Genomic DNA, 16354 nt, shown 5'->3' with positions numbered 1-16354 from the left:
AAAAGTAGTTACACAATACTTTGATGAGATTATTTGAGAAGTGGTTTATCCTAACCAGCATACAGACCCAACAAGTAAATCAGCAATGCATTTTAAAACAATAAGACAGACTGTAGCAGCCAAGTAGTGATTTAAAGAATCAGCTAGATTCACATGGTAAAATCTGTGCAAATACTAGCTTAATTTAACTTTTAAATATTTTTGAGGAATAGCAGCATTACCTTTACAATGAATTGTTCTCTCAGGCACACGTTGCACTGGGCGCTGTTCAAAAATTTCAAAGTATAAGTAAAAGACTTCTTAGTTGTATATCCTTTGTTCCTACTTCTTCCCCATAACAGATATAGAAGTCAAATTTTGTCTGGTCTTAGACAAAATGGACAAAAAGAATTCTGTTCAGCTGGCACACCTCTGTAGAGTATGGCTATCACTTGTTCACAGGGTATGAGCAGCCAAAGGATATTTAGTTAGCAACCCTCACTGTCAGACAAGGATGGACTGTGGCTTCAAACTGTCCCTCCTGCTAACTCCCAGAACAGCACTGAGTAGGAGCTAGGCTCTTCAAAGGGATAGCAACAACAACCTGCCAGCACTGTATTATAGCTTTCAAGGACAATTATACCTTTTCTGAGCAGTACAATCAGGCAGGCAAGAAAGCAATCGGACAGGCCATTCCACGGCCCAAAATATAACTTTCTTTTTGGAAAAAAACCCAACATTTTCATACACGTGCCAAGAAACAACTGTATACATCAAATGCTGAGCTATGTAGATACATTGCTTTGGCATTTATCCTGCATTCTTCTGTAATAAACCCCTACAACAATACATATTTAAACAGCTACAACATCTCCTTTTTTTAATCTACTGAGACCAGAACTAGTAAAAATAGAGGTTAGTCCATGATAATGAAGGAAGATTAAGGAATAATTAGAAACAACTCAGTTTTGAAGTCAGAAGCATTTACATTACTTGCATCAAAAAAGGCCTAAAGGAATGCAGTCCAGTATTGCCAATATTCCTGCCAGGGTTTGGGGGGACAAAGCCATACCTAGGACAGTGTAACTGTGTCAGCTATTTTTCTGAGAAGCTGTAAGGATTAATGTTAGCTCTCTATTTTTAAGTACTTGAGAAGTATTCAAAAACAATGACAATGCAATTAAGTTGGACAGAAAAAAGATATTTTCTTTACACACAGTATAATATTAGTAATAGCCAATTAAAAAAAAAAAAAAGAAAAGACTCCTGTATGATTTGAAGTTCAACCAAAATGTTCCACTGAAAATGAAAATAGAGAGAACATTCATTGGCATATGTAAAGGTAAACAGTCTGTACAATGTAATGTGGGTAAACAAAGTGTTACTATTTTCCATCCCAACGGAAAGAAAAATAATTGGTCATTGATATCAACCTCCACATTGTGATGGATGGTGCTGATTCTATTAAAGCAAACAATTTATGTCCAGCATTACAGTGTCCTACAACTACAAGTTATCAAAAAAATGAAAACATTAACATATTCCACCAATGAATATGCAAAAAGAATGAATACCTAGCTTCCTCTGTCCGCTGTGGTAACAGCCATAAAACTCTATACTTAGGAGAAACAGCTCTAAGTTATATTCACAATTAACACAGCAACACTGTACAATACAAAAATATCAGGTGAGAAATATTAAATAACAAATAAGAAAATTACTTACTGACACAGTAAGCAAAGCTTTGTTTTCCACTTACCACTTCAGGTTCAAAAACAACCCCTTCATAAAGCTTAAATTCATCAAAAAACTTACAAGTCATGAAGGACTTTTTTTTTTTTTTTTTTTTTTGCATGATATACACCAGCTACTCTCTTCTTCAACACAACTCTTAGCTTAGGACAGCATACCTGAGACAGGTAAATTTTCAGCTAGCCCAATGTTAGCAACATCAATCACACTACAAACCTCCCTCCATTTGCAACCCCAAAGCTTACTTTCAGCCTTTTAAACTAGAACTATGGTGGCTGATGAGCAAATGCAGGTCAGCTGCTGCTGTGGCTGCTACATCATGGTAAGTTGCAGCTGAGGAGAACTGCTGAATGCTTCTTAAATGGTGTCAACTGGAGTTGTCAGGAGATCATAAGCCAGAGCCCCAAGCAATTTGATTAGAATCAGAGAGTAACTGGATTAGCGGAACTACTGAATGAGTATTTGATGAGACATATAATTCATACATTATCTTCACGGCACTACTATCTCTAACACCTGCAACATGAATTAGTGTCCACCCCTTCACGCGCCAGGTGACTCAAGCCTCATTTAAAACAAACACGAGATTTGTGCAAAGGCTTTCACTGAAACTCGTGAAAAAATCAAAACTAACTATACCTTGATCTAGCAGTTCAGTAAATGTGCTTGCCAGGTCTATTGGCACATTCTCATTGTTTTCTTTTATTTTAAACAACTTTAATGGGCAAAGTTGGGACATATTCTCTCCTAGAGGCAAGATACAATCAGTCAGACAAATGGTGGTGTCTTGTTTCTGTGAACTTATAGAGCCCATCACACAATGAATGCTGAATTCAGAGAGAGAAAGGGCCCCTGCCTTTCAGGGGCAGAAACAGCACTGTCAGCAGCACCCTGACTCTCTGGGAGCGTGTTTGCCAACTCTGTCGTCACACGTCAGTTTGTAACACTGAAAAATATCATGCACTGAAGAGAGGCAAAATGCTCTCCTCAAGCAGCTGCAGGAAACAGGCCCACCAAGATAAGACATATCTACTATTTTTCGAACATCCAAGTGTTGGCAATACGCTTCTGCCAGGGCAGGCTGAGCACAAGCTTCTCTCTTGCGTTCCTGCAAGCTACAGGGGTGCCTATTCAGGTTTTAGTCATGCTCCAGACAAATCTGAAGATTCCTTCCAATCACAGGCTGGCTAGACTTCCTGCCTAGAATCACAGTGAATTAAATAAAGAAACACAACCTTTGGCTTTCATAGTAAACATAAAATAAACATTTTAAATGAACATTTTTTAAGCGCTGAAAGGGGTTTTTTTGTTGTTCCTTTTTTAAATGAAATTGTCCGTTTCTAAATTTAAGTCAAAAAGCTTAGACTCCAGACTCATGAGCTTTATTGTAGATTTTCATATTTGTAATGATCAAAATGCAACTTGAAACAAGCCAACTATAGTGAAATCAGCTCAGACATGAAACAGCATTGCAGTTAGAGCTTTAGCTGCCTCCATCCCTACAATTATACCAAAGGAGAGAGACAGAGTAAGTTATGTTACTATTTATAGTAAAAGGAAACGATAAATATGAGTGCTTAGTAAATAGTAGGCAATAGAGAAAATCCAGTAATTTGGAGTTATGTCTTCACTAATATCTAATAATTCACAGGTGGCATGTTACATCTGTGTGCTGCATTTTATTTGACACGTTCACAATCCTTTTTAAGTCAGTCACAAATCCAAACACAGTTAGCAGACAGGGTATTTAATAAAATCAGATTTATAAAACTATTACTGTGTGAAACAGTGTTTCACCTATTAAATTTTTCTAATACAAAACCAGCTACTCAAATCAATAGAGAAAGAAAAACAATAAATAATGAAACTATGAGAAAATAATTGAGATGTTATCAAAGCTATAAACACATCAAACATTTCTGATGATATCATAATGCACTCTACATGCTTTTCCCTTTTTTTTTTTCCTTCACAAAACCTCTCCTGATATCTGCAGCTCCTAATCATTTATTCTATAAATACAGCTTAGTTGACTAAGGCTGAAATGTGCTAAGATGCAGTAACGTTTCAAATTCATACATGAAACAATTTGGAAGCTTCCCCCAGGCATTGGCGGCTGCAGCTCCCGCTGCTCTGCTACCCACAATCCCCCCATTTACCTGCTCGCTGGGCTGCCTCAGCCCTGGTCAGGAAGTGGTAAAGCTGATCCAGCTTATCAGGCTGCTCCTCCAGGGACTTCTGCTGCCATATGGCTGACCCAGGCCCTGCAGCCTCCCTCAAGGCATTCCACTTCTGTATCAGAGTGAAGAGCTCGGAGAAGGACTTGTGATAACCCTGTCGCAGCATGTCTATGCAGATGTTCTTCTTGTACGAATTCCTGTTACTGGGAATAAGAAAGATAGATTTTAAGCCTTTAAGCCTGTATTCTCTTCTCCACCTTGCCAAATAAGTACAGATAACTAAAACGGCTCTCAAGAAGAGACCTCTGCAGTTCAGCAGCGGGGAAAGGGTATTTTTTCCTCTGCTCACAAAGCATTCTGCTAAAATACGATTATGAATGTCATACCCTAGGGAAGTAAATGTGGCAACAATGAATAAATACCAATATATATATTGAAAACATGTTAAAAATATACTGGTATTCTTCAGCTGGTATTGGTAAAAAAGGCTGAATGATGGGGGAAACCCTCCATGTTTACACTACCTCATGAAAACGCAATGAACTCTTAGTTTGCTTTAAAACAGTGCACAGGGAAAAATGAGGCACATTCCACATGTCAAAACAATGTATATGTTAAATAGTTTTGCTGTAGGATATGATGGCTTGGTTTAAAACGTCAAACAAATGCTATGCCAGAAACATAATCATTAGATATTATTTTGCTGCTGTTTAGCATATAACTTCAGCTGGAACTGGTTCACTGATGCGGAAGTTTGATAATTTCTCCCTAATTCTAAAATCAAATGATGCAACGATGAATTTATATCAAAGTTATCTCACTCATAAACTCTGATAAGATACACATATCAAAAAGTTGTGTAATCAAATATTCTCAAGAGGTAATATATCTTTTGAGGTGTTATTTATGGAAATAATCAAAATATTTCTTTTATGTGGCATGAAACAATCATTGTGTCCTATCCCGGTGAAAACTATGAGTCCAATGGGACTGCCTGCAACACTAAAGTAGAGATGTAAAGGTTGGCGGGCGCAGGTATCTAGTGTGAGAAAACAAACCTTTGTCCCAGTAAAACGGCAAGGACCCAGATGTGTTCATTTTATTTTGTATATTCCATTAAGTTTCCAAAGGGTTCTCAAGACTGTCTTTTTAAATTAAAATCCACTTAACTTCAAATTCTCAGCAGCTTTAAAATAAATATAGAATTCTAAAACCTGAAATTTATAGCGTATGCAATAAATTCAGATGACCTCATGCTAAGCAATAGCTTAACGAGACTAATACTTCTAGCCTAAAAAGAGCTACTGCAGTTCTTAAACAACGCTAATAAGACGAAATGATGTAAAAAACTTCTTAGCTAGCTGTCAATGAAATAAACAGTAATGTGCAATGTCAGAAGTAAATAATCTATATTATTTCATATTTAATATGATTAAAATAAAATCTATTAATTACTACACAGAGGCACATTAGTCCTTCATATGTGTTTTTTTACATTTTAGTACCAGAACTGAACGCAAAAATATCACAAATTCCTGATATGATTTAGACTGGAGAGTACTGAATTTAACTTTAATATATAAGTAGGTGGGTTTTGAGACTGAAAAGCACACATTGTTCACACAGACAAGGGAAAATATCCAACTATTCTGTACCAGCAAACATTTGCAACATTGGAGAAGTAAATGAAAAATATCTTTAAACATTTAAATTTTAATTTGCCAGAATATGCTATATTTGTCATATATCAGATGGACAGTATATAGCTTAAAAATACTGTAAAGATACTATGTTAATACAGCAGAATGTATTCTCTACTCTGTATATAGAATGCCTTCTTTTTTCTGTTTTAAAATCCTAACTAAAAAAAAATATTGAAGAATATAGGTAAAAAAATTTTACTAATTTCCAAAGGCTTAGGACCGAATCCTACAGTAATATAACTCAGAGCAGTGGAATAAAAATCTGTAGAGCAGACACATTTATTTATATCATGCAATCCATAGATGTGTACATGTGTGTGTATGCATTAGATCATTAGATGTATTAGAAGTAAACAAGAAAGTACTGCCAAAAGATCTTAACAGTGACTAAACAAAGCGTCATTCAGTTAATTTTTGACACTCTCTGCATACTCACTGAACGCAGTACCAATATTCGTATAAATAGAAAACCTGGCTCCTGATGCATTTTACTTGAAGTCAAAGCACATTTTCCCCACAAGACAGCATTATTAGCAAATCAATACAGGGAAACAAAACATAGAGTAAAACAGGTCAGTTTTAAAAATTAGTGTCAATATTCTTTTAATAAATCCCATCCCAATTAATAAAGAAAATGAAATAGTGCTGAAGTAATCATACGGTACAGAGACCCTTTTTTTCTTAGGCAAAGATAACTGACCAATTCACAAGCAATGAAGCTATCTACTGTATAACCATTCAAATTTTAGAGGCATGAAGACGGAAGTTATCTCTCAGTTATACTTAAAAACAGAAAACACGCAAAGCGCAAAATAATAATACTATTGTTTCCTTAAGTTTCTGCAATATATAAGCCACAAGTGACTGATCACACACAAACAATAAAATAGGGCTAGAAATGAATGCTGTTATGGGGATGAATGGTATTCGTGACACCTACGAGAGCTTGACACTGCAACGATTTCTGAAATTGTTTCAGTTGAATGTTTTCAGTTATCAAAGTTCCAGATGAAAATGCCAGCCTCCTTATTTTCCAACAAACTGCGCTTTCAAACAGAGGAGTAAAGCCAGGGACAGAAGTAAACTTTCTGTGATATCTTGAGATAAACTATAAATTCTCTATCTTCAAAATCCTTCTCATACTGCTTTTTATGACGTCAAGCAGCAGGTACAATGAGAGGTTAAACAGAACATCTCGTGTTTTACATAACCGAAGATTACTTTATTTCTAATATTAACATCAAAACCTGATACCTAATTAAATGTACATGACTTATGTTATAAAACCCAACTGTTAACAGTATGTTCCTACTACATTAGTAAACTAGTTTACACTAAACCTTTTGAACCTTACCACCTAACAAATTATGATATATTATTAAACGAGTAAGTTTGTTTTTCTGCATTGCATCCACGCCGATTTTAGGCTTCCTTTGAACAATTACGTTACTTCAAGCAGCAAAATGAAAAAAGACTGGCCTTTCATTTGCTTGAAGCCGAAGACGTCCAAGAGGTTTAATGGTCTCTGGGGGCATCTACTGGAAATCTGGAAAACTGCAGCCAGGACACGTTAATCGTGCCGCTGCCGGGCAGGGCCGCAGAACAAAGAAGGGCAGCGGCACGGATCAAAGGCAGGGCGCGCATCGCTGCGAGCGGGGCGCGGAAGAAGCGCGGAAGAAGCGCGCCCTGCGCTGCCGCCGAGGCTGGCCGACCTGACCCGCTGCCCCAAAAGCGCCGTGCCAGAAACGCGCAAACGTCGCCTGCAAGCAACTAAACTCGCAGAATGCGAATGAGCACACCGCTTTGTCGTGCTAGCTGTGTTTAATTTTAAAATTGAACCTTGGTACGAATATAAACTTAAAGTCTTTTTTCCCCTTTGAATGATCCCACGGGCATGCTAGCAGAAAAAGATTTCAGATGGATTTTTTAAAAACAAATAATTTTTTAATGAAATCTGGAGGATATCTATGTATTTATGGGTAAACAAAGACACCAATTAATCCGTTTTAAATGTAGGGCAGCTTTATTTTTTTAAATCCATGAAATTAAACAGATGAAAACCGCAATACCTAGCACAAATGTAGACGATGCTGAGAACGCGCTGTTCCTTTGACCGTACACTCATCTCAGTCTTCACCAAAACCCTGTTGATGTTGCTGCATGTTTATTTACACAGATTGGGTAAAACAGTGAAATGAGGTCCACTGAGTGGGTCTGGCTGGGCATCACACGTTCGTCCTACACTGGCAGTTACTGTGATGCGGTATTTTATGCATGAGATGCTGAAAAATTCTGTGCGCTTCTGCGTGTGTGTCACGGGGGCCGAGGGTGGGGGGGTGTCAGAAGAATTTTTAGCACCAAATAAATAACCACCAAAAGTTCAAGTTGCTGTTTTAGTGGTACCATGTTATAGATGATGATTTCATGTAGTATGATATGACATGGGTGGAAGCAGCTATTTATTGAATGTATATCTGCAAGCTTGAAAAGGCACTGCTATTGTTAACACTGTGCTCTAAGTGTACCTGGAAATTGCTACAGGCATTTTACTTTTCTTAAACTATACAGCTACTTATATAATTTTCTTGCATGGATTTCTTTTATTATTATCATTGCTGGTCTAAAATGATCTAGAGTCATACTGAGGAATCACAGAAATCTGATTCTAATCTGCCTTTACCAGCGCAAAAATCATAAATACTAACCTTCAGTGAGGCTAATGAAATTACACTGTGGTTACTGTCTCAAGGACCTTCCTATGTTTTGGTATTGTACTTTTACAAGACTCTTAAGCAATGCTGGGAGATCAGGACAGTACCATACTGCATTCCCTTTAACTTAAAATCCTGCACAACAAGGCTATTTGCATTCTACCCTTTACACTGAAAGAGAGAAAAGAAGAAAAGAAATTAAGAGGCCAAGAGGCAGATACTGGTGTTAGAAAGAATCAGAATAGTAAAGCGTAACAAAATTATTTATCATAAGTTTAATTCTCCATGCCTGCTCTTTGGTGTGATCAATTACAGACATGCAAAATAAGTGCAAAAGGTTACTATTTTCCGACGGCAGATTTATTTTATTTATTTTTTTATATCACAGTTCATGTCTTTAGATTTTGTATGATTTAATTAGTACTATAGGTTAATGCCGGCTGCTGATTACAATACAAGTGTACTGTAGCAATCGCATTTTGTAAAGCACAAAATGGCATGGATTAAACAACGATAGTATATAAAATATTAAAGTGTACTTCCAGTGTAAAATAATTACTCTACCAATTATTGTAATGTTTAAAAACTGTATTCAAATAGGTTTCATCCACTTGGGGTTTCCTTCTGCAGTTGCAAGTCAATGACTGATAAAAATGCCTTAGCTAAGGATCACAAAATTATGAAAAAATTATCAAGACATTTTTGCTTAAGTTTATTTAAACAAATACATTTTACTTCCCCACCAACATTTCCTGTCTATAAATCTACAAGAAAGTTAAAATTACATCAAGTATATGAATACTTAGCTACTTTGTGTTTAACCTATATACAAACACACACAGCATAAGCAATGAGACACCGGAATGTCCTCACTAAAATTTTAAAAATATATGCATTAAGTAAAAACGAATATACTATATGAAACACTAAAAAGCCAAGCATGCTGTAAGAATTTATAATTTCAGGCTGCTCTGCCTAGGAATCAAAACAGGAATTATTGTTCAGTTATAGCTGGACAGCCAAAAAACATAACAGTTTTGCAACACCGTTAGTGACCCACATCTAAAATCTAGTTAAAACTTCTGTAGGGCATTGCTGAACACAAAAAGCACTTATGCAAATACTTGGTAATATGGAAGCTGAAGATTTGACTATCGCATTCAGCGATGCTACAATCCAGGTTACAGTGGTATAAAACCATGCACTCACAGTGTCGAAATCTACATTGTCATGTGTCTGGGCTGCAATCCACCAAAGTTAGGCACACAGCTAACTGGAAAATATATCCGAGCACCTGAGTTCAGTGTGAAAATTTATATACATAACAACTTTGGTGAGTCAAGCCCTCAGCTGATCAAGGTACTCACCACATTTTCACCACATACTGCTACTGATACAAAGCCTTTTAACTGAATCAGGGCACAGCCCTCTTTAGTCCTAGTTTAAAGACTGTCCGTTTAAATACTTTTCTTTTAATGAAATATTAACTGGATGGTAATATGTTAAATTGTAGGCTATAGTAATCTCGTTAAAGAAAGATATGAAAGTACAGTAAATGCCATTAAGTAGTAATAGACGGTTAGCTTACACATCACAATTTTTGATTAATAAGGCTGATAATTAAATTATATTGGGGTGGGGTGCATATTTTTTAATTCCAAATTATAAAGATGAAATAGCTAATGTCCTAATACAAAAAGCATAAAATCCACCAAACCCCCAAATGTTATAAAAAGAATTCCCTACTCCAAAGAGTAAATACAAAATACTGCATGACAATTTGTCCATATCATGAGAGGGAAGAACATCTACTTGAAACTGACTTTTGCAACAATTCAAATTTTCTTTAAATAAGAGCAGGTTTATGGAGCTATGTATTCAGAACTATTAATAGAAAAATGAAAATAAAGTATGTCAGAAAATAAATATATAGGTACTTTATACCACATAGGTACAATAATTTTTAGCATAAGAAATGCAGTATTTTTCATCTACTGCCTCACAGTCTCTGACTGTTGTCAAACCACACTTTAACCTAAATCATGCAATCAAAGGTGGATGCATAACCTGTCAGCAGGATCCTGCAAAGAACACATATATTGAACTCGCTTCCTTTTGTTCAAAGCTACGCTGCCACTTTAACACTACATAAAATGAAAAATTAATCAATTATAAACATCAAAGGATGACACAGAAAAAGTATTTTAAAATGAATGTAAGTACTGTAATAATTAAGAATCCTCATTAACCCAGAAAATGGAAATATAAATTTAGCAATGAACTTTTGGAACATTCTGTCTCTAAACACAAATGCAAAGAAAGCACTGAAAATAAAGATAAAAGTGCTACTGTTATAAAAATGTTCTTCATACAGAAGAACACACACCTCTGCACACATACCTGTGATTATTTCAAGCACAATCAGAAAAAAACATTACCTTCATTAATCTTTCTGCTTTTCTTTCTAAATTAATTATGTTCATTAACAAAAAGTAATTCCGACCATATTTTATGGACTATTATTTATCAAACTGAAGTATCTCTCAACTTTCCTCTTTTATTTCAGTGCTGACCTAATGGACTGAGAGCTGGAAACATCTGAGTTTGGAACCTTTTCCATTTGACTTGCATGATATCGCAAAAGTCATTAAATTCCTCTGCAAGTTTCTTTCACAGTGTGCAAAATTGTCTTTAGAAAAACATAATAATAACTATTTACTTTCTGTGTCATCTCAACCTGATGCTATTAATTATCATAAAACCCTATACAAGGCTATACATTTATTGTACTATTGCTACAAACTATGCCCACAGTATTTTTGCTTTTGCTTATGGTATCTCATTAAAGTCCCCAAAAGAACTTACTCAGTAGTCTAAGGACGAACAGACCACACAGAGATTAAGAAGAAAAGAAAAAAGAGGATTTTACACAATTCAGAATGATTCACTATGAGAATTATTAGGAAGTCATGATTGTATGAAGGCAAATTACGCTTTCTTTATTTCAGACTATTTTTGTAAGTTAGTGATGCTTCACCTTTATGGAGTGTTTTAAAAATAGAAGTCAGTTGTGTATTGCTTGTACATTATCTTCAGTACTAAATATTGTTGAACTATTGAGAAATGAAAGCACTAGAAAACTGTAAGACCAAACTTAGTAAAAACAACAAGTTACATAAAAAAAAGAAAAACTTCAGCTCACTGTGTTCTTCTTTATTAAAGTATGTCATGTATTTTATCTTTGCAAGAGTTTGATGAGTTTTTGCAAGTAAAATTCTGTTTCCTCTATACTTGCTAATAGTCATGAGAATCTGTAGTTTGCACCTTCCCATTAAAAATGTATTGTATTTTTTGAAATTATTCACCCCGCCTTTTATCCAGATCATGTCTTTGAAAGGAGGAAGTAGATAATAAATGGAATAATTCATGATTTCCCATTAAATATGAAACTTTCTTTTGCAGAGTTTAGAAAATGAAGTTCTACATAATGTACAGAAGTTGATTAGAACTTTTTTTAACCTTTTCAAGAAAAACCTTTCACATTACACAAAAGCACAGAGAAGTTTCTTTTGGAAAGGCAAACCATCCACTTCCCACAGAGTTCTGCTCCTTAGATCACTGCCTAATTACACTAAATAATATGTTTATCAGGCCCAAAATTCGCAGAGATCATTCATTTGACCAAAAAGAATGTGTGCCTCTAAGTGCTAAAAATCTCTTTTTGAAAGTTATTTAATAAACATTGAATCTTGGTCATGGCAAGCAAGATTGTTAGGAATTATTCAGACGAAAAAAAATACATATTTAAATAATATTGTGAAAGAAATTTAAAATTTATCATCTAGCTCACTAAGTGACTTGTGCCATCTCCCATTCCACAATCAGCAGGGAGTTTGGGACAGAGTGCCTTAATTTAAAATTTCTTTTACTATGAAAGGATACATTTCTTTGGTTCTGATTTACCCTTTTCCATAGTTTTAGTATTTAAAAGTGAAGAAATATCCTTACAAAATGTAAAAGAGTTGACACAACATTCCACCAGTCCAACCAGAGTCATGTGAACAAAGAGGGTCATAAGGTGCTCACAGGTCATATCCAAAGATCGACATCAGCAAGAACAGCATAATCTTGCTAGGACCTGAATATGAAAGGGAAAGAACAGTTTACTTCTCCTTTTGCTGCTATGTCCTTTTTTAGCTGCCTTGAGCTCTCCTCTCTCCCTCGTCTTCATAGTGTTATACAAAGAAGAAATGGAAGCAGCTCAAATCAGTGCATCACTACCACCAAGTACTGTGCAATGAAGGACTGAAATACAAGGGAAATGCAGAATCTGCACCTACACATTATCTGTCTGTGTCTGAAATTGCCTTTTGCAAGCTTTCTAGTAATAGCAGCTGCCCCTGCTCCTTCCTTCCCTTAAACCCACACCAACAAGATAACACTTATTCTTGGCAGTGCCCCTCCCCTGTCCCTTAAGAGACTCACTCCATAACACAGAAATGGTCAAATCCACCTTATAACACAAAATTCCCAACCCTAAAGTATGCATGTTCAAACTGGGAAGCCCCAGTAAAGATTTCAGGTTGTGAAAAAGAAAACATGGCAATACGATAAGCTGTCAATGAAAAAATGCTCTGCCCTATTTGTTGAGTAAGAGATTTCATAGGTCATCTATGAAGTCACCTTACTAATTTATTTGGTAGAGGTGACGGCTACTAAAAAGTCCGGATTAATCAAAACCCCAATCAGCTATTTGTGCTCGGTCCTTAAAGAACTGGTTCATCAACACAAAAGACTAGAATAAGGACAAATAGAAAAGCAAATAAATCTAAAACTGAGTACCAAAACTCTTGTAATTTAAATAACTTATAAACAGAGGACAAGATTAGAAGAAGCCCAGTCTAGCAGGGCTTCCTAGTCTTTCATGGCTATGATGAAAATAAAGAATAAAACACTCTTCAAGCCAGGCCTTCTCCTCTCCATCAGCCCACAAACCCCATTCTTCTCCCTCAGTGGACTCTCCAGATCATCCCGACCTCTAATCAGTTGAGGAAGTTTCTTCCTCTTTAGTCATGGAGGACAGATAGGGTTGAATATTCAGAGACCAACTGGTAGAAGAAGTAAGGAAGTAGGAAAGAAATATTTCATTTCCACAAACTTATCTTGAGCACTAAAACTTAATCCCTCATTAATTGTCTGACATATCTTTTCCTGAACCTACCTAGCTGGTACTGGCACTGAAAACAGCAGAAACTTGGCGAGGGGGAGGATAGTAAATGATTTGTCCCTTTTAATTCTCTCCCTGAAAAATGGAAAAATAATCTTCTATCAGATGGCACCAAGAGAAGATTTACAATTATGCCAGGTCACTTTTGTTCTGGACTTACAAGCTTCTTGCAGAAATGCTGCCTCAGGAATTAGTGAATGCAACTCTCTCAGATTTCTACCTGATCCTTTTGACAGCTTTCAAAATTCCCAGGGCTCTCCAGTGTGGGATTCAGCAATAAACGTACATGTCTACATCCAATCTGGTCACTCTAAGCTCTCTATATAAGCAATGGAGAGAAATAGGTGCCTCAAAAGTATAATTCACCTTACTTTAAAGCAGCTGTTTGAATCCTAAAAGGTGGAGCTCAACTAATCGAATTACTTATTCTTCATTATTTCTATACGGGGTGATTAACCTAGTTCTCTGGATCAGTTAAACTAAGGTGAAAACCCTTTTGGTCTTTTTTGCAGAGGACAAAGGTTTATGAAAGCAAAGCATTGCTACTACATTCACTCCTAGAGTAAAAATATTATATTCCAGTTTTCATTATAAAATCTGCAAAGTAGTTTAATGATGGATCAGTTAATCTCGATTGATCTCAGTATTAGCTGAGATAACTTGCAATTGCTTTGGGGGTCACAGCCCACCTGCAAATGAAAGCCTTTGCTTTTTTGTGTTCCAGTAACCTTGAAGTGGACCAGCCTTCTGGTGAATTCTAAGCAGAACAACATACTATATCTCAAACACATCTGATCGAATGCGTATAAGATAATCTTGTCTCCTGCCTGAAAAAGTCGTATCAGAGCATGTTTTTACTGACAAAAATTTATCAAGGCAAGCTTTCCGTAACATACTGATCCACCACTCACAAGACAGAAAACACAAACAGAAGTTTCCTGCATATCTAGGTCAGCCCCTACCATCTCTGTAAAACAATTTAGATGTCATCTGACTATCAATGAGTCTCAAGTGAGGACACTAGAACTCCATCATCCAATTCACAGAAATACATCTAGTATAATTGTTAATTACTACTAAAAAACCCCATTCCTCTCATCAAAAAGATTTTGAAGTCTCTCTTTCTAGTCTTTAACTCCTTTTTGATGATATGGTTGTCTGGACAGTTTTCATTTGTATGAAGAGGAGAGAACGGTTACTTGATCTTTCTGGCCCTGACAAAAAGATCAGGAAACAGGAATGACAGTATCAAATTCTGGTCCATTCTAGGCTCCAAACTCACTTGAAGATTCAACCCTGGAATCAATCTCTTGATGGAAAAAGCCTTACTTCACAGTTCATCAGGAACTTTTTGACTCTTAAATCAGTCATGAGGGCAATTTTTAATTTTTACTGCAACCCGATTTTGAGCCATTAATGATTTGGGGAGTCAAGATCAAGAACAGAAAGTATCAGGGAAAGCACACTGAAGGCCAGTGGAGTCAGCCAACCTCCTCATAAGCTTACAAAAGCCTAATTCTGTGGCAAGAAAGCAGTCACATTCTGTATTAATGGGAACTTTTACTTTTTTTCCTTTTCCAGCTTCTTACACCCCATTTACTTCTTATTTCAAGTTAAAGTCTTAGAGAAGGAAATAAAAGCAAAATCAATGAAAAAACCACAAAGCAATACCCTGTTTTAATATAATTAAAGTACTATCTTTCTTAAGCACTGTTTTTTCTTCGTCTTCTATCATATCACCCTGGGATAAAAAATTATTAGAAATAAAAAAATGAAAAACATCTCCACTTTTTTCCACAGAAAAATGAGATTATAACATAAACACACTTAACAGAATTCCTCTCATTTGCTGTCATTTCGAACAGAGTACAATACTGTATAATAGAAAGATAACTGCAACCTTTTTTTTTCCCTTCAACTATGAAGAAACTAGCTTATCTTAATTTTAAAGAATATTGTGAAGGATACAGTTTTAGGGAACAGCTTTAAAGAATGTTTTTTGTTTCCATAAACGTGATACTACCCATGCAGTCCTTTATTTAGGAGGTAATAGATTTGTTATCTGCCTAGCATACACCAAAAAAATAAAGAATGTTTAATATTAAGCAGGAGTGTGGCTACAAGAATTTGTCTTGGCAAAATGATGACTGGCTTATCAAGTTAACCTCCATATTAAACAAAAGTACAGATATTTAGGTGGCAAAAGAAAGATATTCTGTCCTTTTATAAAGAAGTGCAATAATTACTTCTGGAATGGAAACAATATTAAAAAAAACTACACAGCGTATTAGAAGCCATTTCTCACACTTTTAAAAATAAAAACATCTATTGTCTGCTGAGACATACAAAATACTCTAATTCAGTATGATCGTTTACAGATACAGCATTGCCTTATTTTATAAATCGGTTTAAAATTACAGTTGATTCATTTAGTCTCTTATAACTAGATTAGCCTAGTACTATTATAACTGTGTAGCTGCTAGTTTGTTACCATTTGTTTGCTCTCAAATGATTGTATCGTATTTATGGAACAGCATTAGTAAATCACATACTACAGAAATTTTGTAACTGCTGAGCTATTAGCAAAAGCTAAAATTCTGAGAATAATTAAATACACAGAACATGAACATAATCTTTTAAAAGATATACTTTAAATATCTCCATAGAAATAAACCAGAATACATATGATATTTCAGTTTAATCTTCTAAGAGGCTTTGATAACTTTGAAAAACAGCACATTACAAAACAGTAAGTAAACATCTTGCTTTATGTAGGTGTTGTGGAACAGATGATAAAATTCT

General features: G+C 35.6%; 1 protein-coding gene across 1 annotated transcript in view; it reads right to left on the bottom strand.

The window, feature by feature from the left end:
- Positions 1-16354, bottom strand: part of TTC29 (tetratricopeptide repeat domain 29) — a 135974-nt gene that overhangs the window by 110628 nt on the left and 8992 nt on the right. The window contains exon 4 of the mRNA XM_063337074.1: positions 3891-4114. Within this exon, the coding sequence (XP_063193144.1) occupies positions 3891-4114 (224 nt within the window). The remainder of the gene's footprint in view (positions 1-3890; positions 4115-16354) is intronic.

This window comes from Chroicocephalus ridibundus, chromosome 5 (genome assembly GCF_963924245.1).
Source record: "Chroicocephalus ridibundus chromosome 5, bChrRid1.1, whole genome shotgun sequence".
NCBI classification, from domain to species: domain Eukaryota; kingdom Metazoa; phylum Chordata; class Aves; order Charadriiformes; family Laridae; genus Chroicocephalus; species Chroicocephalus ridibundus.
The sequence above is the reverse complement of the archived record's forward strand: the minus strand, read 5'-3'. Positions and strand labels throughout refer to the sequence as shown.